Below are 11,777 nucleotides of genomic sequence, written 5' to 3'. Positions count from 1 at the left end.
CCTACACATTCAGCCTGTAGTAAACACAACAGTACTGACCTACACATTCAGCCTGTAGTAAACACAACAGTACTGATCTACATATTCAGCCTGTAGTAAACACAACAGTACTGACCTACACATTCAGCCTGTAGTAAACACAACAGTACTGACCTACACATTCAGCCTGTAGTAAACACAACAGTACTGACCTACACATCCAGCCTGCAGAAAACACAACAGTACTGACCTACACATTCAGCCTGTAGTAAACACAACAGTACTGACCTACACATTCAGCCTGTAGTAAACACAACAGTACTGACCTACACGTTCAGCCTGTAGTAAACACAACAATACAGTACTGACCTACACGTTCAGCCTGTAGTAAACACAACAGTACTGACCTACACATTCAGCCTGTAGTAAACACAACAGTACTGACCTACACGTTCAGCCTGTAGTAAACACAACAGCACTGACCTACACATTCAGCCTGTAGTAAACACAACAGTACTGACCAACACATTCAGCCTGTAGTAAACACAACAGTACTGACCAACACATTCAGCCTGTAGTAAACACAACAATACAGTACTGACCTACACATTCAGCCTGTAGTAAACACAACAGTACTGACCTACACATTCAGCCTGTAGTAAACACAACAGTGCTGACATACACATTCAGCCTGTAGTAAACACAACAGTGCTGACATACACATTCAGCCTGTAGTAAACACAACAGTACTGACCTACACATTCAGCCTGTAGAAAACACAACAGTACTGACCTACACATTCAGCCTGTAGTAAACACAACAGTACTGACCTACACATTCAGCCTGTAGTAAACACAACAGTACTGACCTACACATTCAGCCTGTAGTAAACACAACAGTACTGACCTACACATTCAGCCTGTAGTAAACACAACAGTACTGACCTACACATTCAGCCTGTAGTAAACACAACAGTACTGACCTACACATTCAGCCTGTAGTAAACACAACAGTACTGACATACACATTCAGCCTGTAGTAAACACAACAGTACTGACCTACACATTCAGCCTGTAGTAAACACAACAGTACTAATCTACACATTCAGCCTGTAGTAAACACAACAGTACTGACCTACACATTCAGCCTGTAGTAAACACAACAGTACTGATCTACATATTCAGCCTGTAGTAAACACAACAGTACTGACCTACACATTCAGCCTGTAGTAAACACAACAGTACTGACCTACACATTCAGCCTGCAGTAAACTGTACTGACCTACACATTCAGCCTGTAGTAAACACAACAGTACTGACCTACACATTCAGCCTGTAGTAAACACAACAGTACTGACCTACACATTCAGCCTGTAGTAAACACAACAGTACTGACCAACACATTCAGCCTGTAGTAAACACAACAGTACTGACCTACACATTCAGCCTGTAGTAAACACAACAGTACTGACCTACACATTCAGCCTGTAGTAAACACAACAGTACTGACCAACACATTCAGCCTGTAGTAAACACAACAGTACTGACCTACACATTCAGCCTGTAGTAAACACAACAGTACTGACCTACACATTCAGCCTGTAGTAAACACAACAGTACTGACCAACACATTCAGCCTGTAGTAAACACAACAGTACTGACCTACACATTCAGCCTGTAGTAAACACAACAGTACAGTACTGACCTACACATTCAGCCTGTAGTAAACTCAACAGTACTGACCAACACATTCAGCCTGTAGTAAACACAACAGTACTGACCTACACATTCAGCCTGTAGTAAACACAACAGTACAGTACTGACCTACACATTCAGCCTGTAGTAAACTCAACAGTACTGACCTACACATTCAGCCTGTAGTAAACACAACAGTACTGACCTACACATTCAGCCTGTAGTAAACACAACAGTACTGACCTACACATTCAGCCTGTAGTAAACACAACAGTACTGACCTACACATTCAGCCTGTAGTAAACACAACAGCACTGACCTACTGAATTGTGCGCCGAGTCGCAGAGCCGCCGGCCGCCTGATTATAGTAGTGAGATATCGTTGGTTGAATGAAAAATGAGAAAGCGGCTATTACTCTTTGCTAGCCACCAGTTAACCCGACCCAACAGAACACTGGCCAAATCTGGACAGGCACACTTTCATGCAGTTTCCAGAAATTTAGCGCAAAGGAATGTGAAATCAGACTATTGGAGAATCTGAATGTGTGGGAAATTGTGCCATGGGTGCCATGGATTCTGCTCGTGTTGTTACTTTTGTGTTTTAATAATCAAAACCACCCTGGCGTCTAATCAGTCTCTCTCCTGTCTCCCGCAGCATTCCCCCACGGGCCCGTCGGGCGACGCCTTGACGGCGGTCCCCGACAGGGCGATGGCCGGCGCCGGCGCCACCGGTCAGCCTGTCGGCGCGGAGCAGCCCAGCGAGCGGGAGACCAAGCCAAAAAAGAAGAAGAAGAAGAAAGCCAAGGTAGCCGAGGAGGAAGGCGAGGGAAGGCGGAAGGTGGAGGGAGCAGCAGGAGAGGAGCACGGGAAGACGGAGCTCCCCGGAGCAGAGCAGGCGGGGGCGCTAGAGGGCGCTTCGCCGCCGGTGGAGGAGAAGAAGAAGCGAAAGAAAAAACCAAAGGAGAAGGCGGAGGGCAAGGAGCCCAAAGAGCCCAAGGCCCCGAAGACGCCCAAAACGCCCAAGACCCCCAAGACCCCCAAAGAGCCCAAGGAGCCCAAGGAGAAGAAGGCCAAGAGCGCCACGCCCAAGACCAAGACGCCCAAGAAAACCAGGTAGGACCAGCACCTCCACACAGGCACACACCATGTGTTGGGCTGTTTCTGTGCACTGAAATATCAGGCGGGAAACCTTTCCCAACATGTGTCAACTCCATCCTCCTTCCACCTGGCATAAACATATATCCTGCTGATCCAATTTCACTGTGTACGGAGATCCAGTTTAACATATGGCTTCACTGTGTACGGAGATCCAGTTTAACATATGGCTTCACTGTGTACGGAGATCCAGTTTAACGTATGGCTTCACTGTGTATGGAGATCCAGTTTAACGTATGGCTTCACTGTGTACAGAGATACAGTTTAACGTATGGCTTCACTGTGTATGGAGATACAGTTTAACGTATGGCTTCACTGTGTACAGAGATACAGTTTAACGTATGGCTTCACTGTGTATGGAGATACAGTTTAACGTATGGCTTCACTGTGTACAGAGATACAGTTTAACGTATGGCTTCACTGTGTACAGAGATACAGTTTAACATATGGCTTCACTGTGTACAGAGATACAGTTTAACGTATGGAGATACAGTTTAATGTATGGCATTTTAATGTAGGGTTTAAATGTAATCCAACTCATTCATATGGAGACACAGCCTGGATGTGAGCGTGTTGATGCCAGTTGGAAGGGGAGCCTAAACGCTCTGTAAGAGGCACGTTTCATGCAAAGCAATTATTGAATTTAGAATGTGTTTGCAATTCAAGTCTCCTGGTAGACGGATTTTAAAAGCAGTTGAATGTTGAAATGTCTGTGCTAAAAGCACCTTGTGGAACCGCACGCCGCACACACATCCACACAGTATCCATCACTCATGTGACCAACCAGGGGGAACCAAAGGGGTCATGACCCCTGAGCCGTGCAACTGCAAAAGAGACTGTGTGTGTGTGTGTGTGTGTGTGTGTGTGTGTGTGTGTGTGATCACAGGGCTTAGTGAAGCGTAGAGCTGCGGCTGCTAGACAGGGGGTTCTGCGTTCCAGCCCCATTCTCTTGTCTAGATACGATCAGCAGTGTTAAAACCACTGTGGAGACTCTGCGCTTAGTTTTTTTGCAAGTTATTTTATACACTTTCTCTTGCCTCCGTCTGTGCGGCCATGGTGGCTAATCACTGCTAATGCTAACTACAGGGTTCCCACGGCTCCTTGAAATCCTTCAACCTTTGTGAACCCCAAAAAAATCAAGGCCTTGAAAGTTTTGGGAAATAGACAGGGGTCAGTGTGTTTACACATTCGAGCCATGCAAACTAGTCACCTTTTTCATCCCAAAATAGGAGGATTTCTGAGTGATTTTATGTCTGCCCCTGGTACCTGTCTCCTTTTTCACTCTCCATGACTTTGCGTCTCTGTTATAGCCTCTGTTTTTAATTGTTGTCTGTGAGCCTGCTTGTTCTCATCCAAAGTTCTCAGTGTTGTAACAGTAATTATAACCTGAATCCATGTGTGAAACTATGTCGTGTTGGGTCCATGGATTTGAGGAAATTGAGCCTGAAAAGTCTTTGAAAGTCCTTGCATTTGATGTTTAAGGGCCCTTTCACACCTAAAAGTCCAGACCAAGGTCCGAACCAAACTCATGTTGTTGTTAAATAAATTGTATACATTTGGTCCAGTAAGGTTCGCTTTCACACTGCAATGATCCCAGCGGACCAGTGGACTTTAACATGACAGACCTACGTCCTGTCGTCATCACCTGCGTGGGCTGCGTCTCCACTGATTGGCTTGTGGATGAGCGTGCGTCTGACGTCAGCATCCCGGAACTGTTCCAAGGAATTTGCTCCGGTTACAAGAATGAACAGATCCACTTTGTTGTCATTATAATAGCATTATTATCGCATTGCTACCAGCAACACCAACATCACTCGCAATACTCGAGATTAGTTTGTGTAGATGATTTGATAATCGCATGTCACGAGGTTTGTCTACTGTGAGCCACCGTAGTGTTTACAAGCTAAGCCTATCAGCGTGCCTCTAGCCCCATGCCAATGTATCTGGTCCGCAACTCACGTTATTAAAACTAGCAATCTGTTCACAAGTGTGTGATCCTTGACTCACACACCACACGTGAAAGTAGATTTTACAGTTCGAATTCGCCAAATGAACACCCTTGTTGTGTGCAAATTGTACTAACGCAGACAGGCAAGGAGGCGAAGACTGCAAGCCATCCTGCGAGCCTTTCTGGCAACATGACGAGTCAGCTGTAGCTTCCTGTAATTGGTCCGATAGTGCGAACCTTCCAATAAAATGCTTTCACACTGCACAGGAAGCGAACCTTGGTCCAGCTTGGCTCCGGACCGAGACCACCTCTTTTGGTCGGACCAAAGACTCGGTCTTTGGTCCGCACCATGGTCCATGGGAGGTTTCACGCCTGTCATTTTGGTTCGGATCAAACTGGAAAGTCCGGACCAAACGAGGTAGGTGTGAAAGCACCCTAACAAGGTGTGGGAATCTTGTACCTTGTAATGCCCTGGTTTTTCTACTCCTTCCAAACCGAGCTTGTAACCATATGAGGAGTGATATCATTGGATGAGTTTTTAAACTTGCAGCATATAGATCTACTGACCAGGCAGATCACACTACTGTAGATCTACCAACCAGGCAGATCACACTACTGTAGATCTACTGACCAGGCAGATCACACTACTGTAGATCTACTGACCAGGCAGATCACACTACTGTAGATCTACTGACCAGGCAAATCACACTACTGTAGATCTACTGACCAGGCAGATCACACTACTGTAGATCTACTGACCAGGCAGATCACACTACTGTAGATCTACTGACCAGGCAAATCACACTACTGTAGATCTACTGACCAGGCAGATCACACTACTGTAGATCTACTGACCAGGCAGACTACTGTAGATCTACCGACCAGGCAGATCACACTTCTAGTGTAGATCAGCTTTGCTCCTGCACTACTAGCTACTAGCTGTTAGGGGTGGGGCCATATGATTTCCGCAAAACGGGAAAAACGTACGGAATCATGGAATTTGGCAATACAAATGGAATCAACTGTAAAATATGGAATATTGCAGATTTTACCATAATTTGTCTGAAATTGATAAAAAAAAGAAGTAGGCCTAATTATCCAAATCAAAAGACCTAATTTTATTGTAGTAACCTAAAGATTTCATCATTGTAAAAATAGGCCTTGAGAAAGGATTCAGTTTTGGATTGGGGTGTTTTGAGAGGAGGCGGGGGTCGGTCTTGCGTGGGACCCTTAGGTCACCTCACAACTTGGTTTTCACTTTGAGAAACACGCCCAAAGAGGCTGTCTGAGTCAAGTCAGGAAAATATATATATATATATAATATATATATATCCTAACCCCTAAATTAGAATTAAAAAAAAAAAAAAAATCTAATTGGGGGGGGGGGGGTTATTTCAATTATTTCATGTGGCCCTATATGGACTTTTCTAGCCTTATCATTCCCTTTCTCTCTTTTTTTCTCTGTCTTTCTCTCTTTTATCCCTCTCTCTTTCCCCTTTCTGGGTGACACTTGCCCCGGTGAAATTGTCTGTTTTTTTTTACTTCATATTTTCTTCACTCCCATGCATTGCATGCAGTCTCTCTCTCTCTCTCTCTCTCTCTCTCTCTCTCTCTCTCTCTGACACGCATGCTCTCTCACTTCCTCCCTTACCGTCTGTCTGTCTGGAATCAGAGGGAGAGACAGAGGAGCAGAGAGAGAGAGAGAGCTGCAAGTGAGGTAGAGGTGAAGCGAGTGAGACTGTGTGTGTGTGTGTGTGTGTGTGTGTGTGTGTGTGTGTGTGTGTGTGTGTGTGTGTGTGAGAGAGAGAGAGAGAGTGTCAGAGGTGATTTCATTGTGGAGGTGGAAACTTGATCTGACTGAGGAATGTGTCAGGACAGCCCCCATCTCTCTCTCTCGCTCTCTGACTTGCTCGCCCTCTCTCTCACTCCCCCTCCTCTCTCTCTCTCTTTCCTCTCGGTTCCTTTTATCCCCAGGAAGAGGGAGGGGCCAAAGCAGCAGGCAGAGGTCAGCACTGGGGGAGGTGTGTGTGTGTGTGTGTGTGTGTGTGTGTGTGTGTGTGTGTGTGTGTGGCGGCCGCTGGAGAAGAGGCGGGGGGAGGGGGATTGGAGTGTGTGTGTGTGTGTGTGTGGCAGTGAGGGGGATGTGTGTTGGGGGAGGGGTCGTTGGTAATCTTTGTGGCAGAAAATGGCGTCTAATGATAATGAGGGCCATGCTGCTGACCACTCCACGGCCGCAAGAGTGTGTGTTGAAGGCAGAGGAAATGTGGGGGTTGAGGGGATGGGAGGGGGGGGGGGTCTATTCTCAGCCCGTGTGTGTGTGTGTGTGTGTGTGTGTGTTAGTAAACTAGCTCTTATCTGTTGTCTGGCTTTTTCCTCCATCTTGAGTGGCGGCTTGGAGCTCCAGGTTAATTTAGCATAATAATGGCTGCCGGCCATTCACTGCTACTCTAAAATGGTGGACTGCTGCAAAACACCCAACTATCTTTTTTCTTTTGATTCTCTGTCCTCTTCCCCCCCCCCCCCCCCCCCCCCCCCCCTCCTGTCCTGACTCCACCCTTTCCTGCTAAAGAGGAGTCTATCCTTTCATCTTTTCCTCTTTACCCCACCCCACCACCCGCCTCTCTTTCCCTTCCTCCCTTTCTCTGTCTCTCTCATTCTAACCGAGCGTTGTGACTCGTGGGTTTTGGGAAAAAGACAGGAGGAGGAGAAAGGAGACTTCAGCGCACTGTGCGGGGCGCGTCCCCCCGTCAAGTCAGTGCTGCTGCTGACTGAGGGCCGTCCAGATCCACAACTCATCCAGTCCCACGCTGGACCTCAAGCGGACCTGCTGCACACTTCCAGAGAGTCAAGCTTAGGCTGCAGACGGCACCACATTTCACTGATTTAATGACAGAGAAATTCATTCAGGGATGCAAACTAGTCACCTTTAGGTGACAGTCCCAAAATAGGGCACTGAAAGTGAATGGTTTGGTGTCTGCCCTGGTATCTGTCACCTTTTTCGCTATCCGTGACTTTGCGTTAGGGATGCACCGATTTGCGATTTTGTTAGCCGGTTCCGATTTTTGAATAGTCTGACTTGCCGATACCGATTTTTGCCGATTCCGATTTTCTTTCTAAGAACAATAATTGACAGCTTGCACAAACATTTTTGTAACTTTGCTTTAATAGAAAATTAAGATTCATATAACAATTCTTATCATTTGCATGAGGTAGGACCATCTCACTCAAACACATCTCAAAATAAAAGTTTTCCAGGTTACTGGACAGAGCTTTTCTTTGTTGTGCAAATACAACGAATAAAACATAAAATAAAATCCAGTAGCCTATATCCCACATCTATCATGCATGTACTTTTCCAAAAGAAAACGGGTGCAACAGATCAAAATGTGATCCATGGACCAGGAGTTTATAGCCTGGCTCCAGACCGTCGAACAAAACATAAAACTTATTATGAATGAGTAAAATAATTACTTTTATTAAAGACATTACTTGAATCAGGACAGAAATAATATTCAACTCATGACAGAAACATGTAGAAGTACAGGCCACAGAGGTCAGCAAAATGCATGCTTATCTATAGTCTTGCGGCGCTCGCAGACTTGACGTGATGACGTTGAACACGTCACGGTGTGGACAACAGAAGTCCAGGAGGGCTCAGGGCATACAGCACGTCCGGAGGGTGGACACGTGGATTGGGACTTGACCTGCAGGGTCCTTTCTTTTTAAATGTTTTTAGCAGGGGGTTCCTATCTGGAGGAAACCCCAGGGGAGCACAGGGAGAACATGCAAACTCTTCACATAAAAGCCCTTTTTGACGAGCCCACCTGGGCCGTAGGCACTGAGGACATGGGGATGGGGACACAGCGTCCCACAGTGTCCCAGCCAGGCGGGAATCGAACCCAGGACCTTCTTGCTGTGAGGCGACGGCACCACCACTGCGCCACCGTGCAGGGTCTTTGAGAGGAAGGAAGAGGAGAGGAGGAGGAACTTGAAGGATCTTCAGAGTTCCAGTCATAGGTTTAGTTGATCTCAATCTCCCCTGATACAGAATGCTCTCTTGTGCGGAAAGAATGTCACACCAAACTCCATTCACATAATCTGGCGGCGGAATGTCGCATTGCTTATCGGCTAAAATACATGCCTGCTACAACATAACTTAGGACATGTTTCCAGTCACTAGGAGTCACTTTTCAAATCGTCATAGGCTACATACAACACACTAAGCGGCACTTGCTTTAAATCAAATTCCAACTTTTAGAAGTGTTGGCCTGAGCAGAAGCTTGAAACTGCCACATTTGTGAATGATGAATGAGTTTGGTGTGCCCAATCACCGTTGCGCTCCCCCATCGGCAGGTCCGCTCGTCCTTAAGAACTATTCAATTGTTGTAAATTACATTATCTAATTTCAAGGCTTTAAAATGACGCAAATGCATTTAAAAGTTGCCTTTGAGTCTTAAATATTGGACTACTTTGTCTAGTGAGAAATATCCCCGGTTTAACTCTTCAGGCTTATTAAGTGTGAAATACATTTAAATGTGATTTAAAACTGGCAGCAGGTAAAAGGTCTTAAACTGAACTTGTAACTTGTCATTGCCCGGCGATGGGGAACTACTCTGCCAGGTCCCAAGTACCTTCCATGATATTTTGGGGGATTTGGATTGTGTCCAGTTTCCTTTAGGGTGGAGCGGGGAAACAGCCCCGGAGCCTGGGTTTAATCACACGCCCTCATACAGTCGCTTCTTCCTGTTCACTGTTTACATTCACTGTATGAACAAATAAACCAGTTATTATCTTTACTGGCCATAATAATCTCATTTGTATTTAAAAAATAAAATAAAGAAAAAATAAACAGAAATCTGTAAGAGCATAATGTGTGATGAAAATGCTGTGAATGAGGTTGAGTAAGAATTTACTTCCATGACAACGCATACAAACAAACACAAAGACGAAAACTCAATGAGAGACACGTCAAACAAACCGCAAACCAGACCGAGAGGGGATCCAGTCAAGACACAGAAGTTGATTCCAGTGCTGGACTTTAGCATTAAAATGTCCCGTCATGGGTAGGGGTGTCAAAAATAATCGATTATAAGATGCATCGCGATGCGGACGTGCACGATTCTGCATCGATTAACAAATATCAAAAATCGATTATAAAAAAAAAAAAATATATATAATCAAATAAAATAGAATGTAAGTACATGCAGTTGTTCATTTTAATTATGGATCATAATACAATGCAATTCCAAATACACTTTTATTTTAAAAGTAGCCACACAGTGAGAAAAAAGAAAGTGAGAAAAAATAAATCATGTATTGCGGAAAAAGTGATGCATCGATTTAAGATGCATCGCGATGCATCGTTTAATCGAATCGAATCGAATCGTTGACAGATGAATCGTAATCGAATCGAATTGTGAGGCCAGTGAAGATTCACAGCCCTACTCATGGGAACAGTCACGACGCACCGTGCCCAGGTTTATGAATATTGCGAGGATGGACACACGTAGGCTACGAGAAATTCACATTTTAATTAATTTACATTAATTGATAATAAAAGAACAAGTGGTGGCATATAAGTTCGTTAAAAATCGCTCCGTCTGCTGCTCAGCCCGTGCGTCCTCGGCCGCCGGACGATCTGTCCCTATAATCACATCCCAGCTTTAAGAGCATCTATTTAAAGGTTTGACATCCTATGACGACAGCAGATTTGTCACTCAGTATATTAACATTTAACGTGACATAACAAATGTTCAACTAACATTTCAAACCTAACATGCTATTTCTGTTTCAAGAAATAGCCCTGTATGTATAGCAAAGTTGGGCTACTATTTTTTTCTGGCACGTCTTCTGATGGTATGAGGCGGGCTCATTAATTTCCACATGGAGGATACACCTGAGTATCGTCAGCCACGCCTTCTAGGAGGACGGAGGCAAGGCGACATGAAGGATCCTTCATGCGTTTTTTTATTTTTATTTTATTTTTTACAAATTGGAACCTCCTTAATGATGGCGCCTCATTTTTGGCTGCCGGGTCGACGAGGACTGAGGAGAGGACGCATTTTGGCCAATTGGAATGCACCCTCTGTGTGTGTGTGTGTGTGTTAGGGCTGTTGAAACGAATTTTGATATTCGAATATTATTCGAATTTAATAATTATGAACGAAATTCGATTATTATTATTTTTTAAAAACGAATATTTTTTTATTTAAAAAAAAAAAAAATTTTTTTTTTTTTTTTTTTAGAACACTAGAACAGTGACAAGTTCTGACAACATACTTGAAGAAAAGAGTGTTAACTGAAGTTGACTGTTGAAGCTGCTATACTGATGTAAACCTACCTGTAGCTCTTAAAATGTATGTTCATTCATTGTTAACTGAAGTTGACTGTTGAAGCTGCTATACTGAATGTAAACCTATAGCTCTTAAGTGCAATACGTGACTGATTTTTTTGTTGTTCATGGCTCATTGTTGTTTTGGCAAAGTTTACTTAGTTGTTTATTGATAAGGAGCTCAAACAAAGGCTGTGTCTTTTTTTATTATCAATTATTTTATTTTAGCATTTCAGACAGCACCAATACATCACTGATGAATATTAACTAAGCTCTGGTTATCTGACCTATTTTCTAATGCAATGAATGTATGTACAAGGAACATGTTTTCTTAAATAAACATCATTGCTGGACTATTTGTGATAAGCCTAATATTATTTTGAATATTCATCCACCATTCACTTTTCCATCTACATTTGGTAAAATGCTTAGAAAAAGTTTTACTTGGTCAAACCCAAAGATTCAGCTATATTTAGAATCAGAACACAACATAAGAGAAGACAACAATTCACTCAGACAAAAAAAAAAAAAAAAGATTTTTTTTTAAATTCAATTAAAAATTAATTAAAATATTCGAATATAATTCGAATATTAAAATGTATAAAGCACTGAAATTCGAATTTGATTATAGAGGGAGATTGACAGCCCTAGTGTGTGTGTGTGTGAGAGTG

At 43.8% G+C, this 11,777-nt stretch overlaps 1 protein-coding gene across 1 annotated transcript in view; it reads left to right on the top strand.

Annotated features, from left to right (window-relative positions):
- chd7 (chromodomain helicase DNA binding protein 7) overlaps positions 1 to 11,777 on the top strand; it is a 145,167-nt gene that overhangs the window by 58,911 nt on the left and 74,479 nt on the right. Inside the window, exon 4 of the mRNA XM_083653826.1 lies at positions 2,328 to 2,785. Coding sequence (XP_083509952.1) covers positions 2,328 to 2,785 — 458 coding nt within the window. The remainder of the gene's footprint in view (positions 1 to 2,327; positions 2,786 to 11,777) is intronic.

The sequence above is a fragment of the Poromitra crassiceps genome, assembly GCF_964638095.1.
Source record: "Poromitra crassiceps genome assembly, chromosome: 17".
Lineage (NCBI taxonomy): Eukaryota > Metazoa > Chordata > Actinopteri > Beryciformes > Melamphaidae > Poromitra > Poromitra crassiceps.
This window is presented reverse-complemented; position numbering and strand designations above follow the sequence as displayed.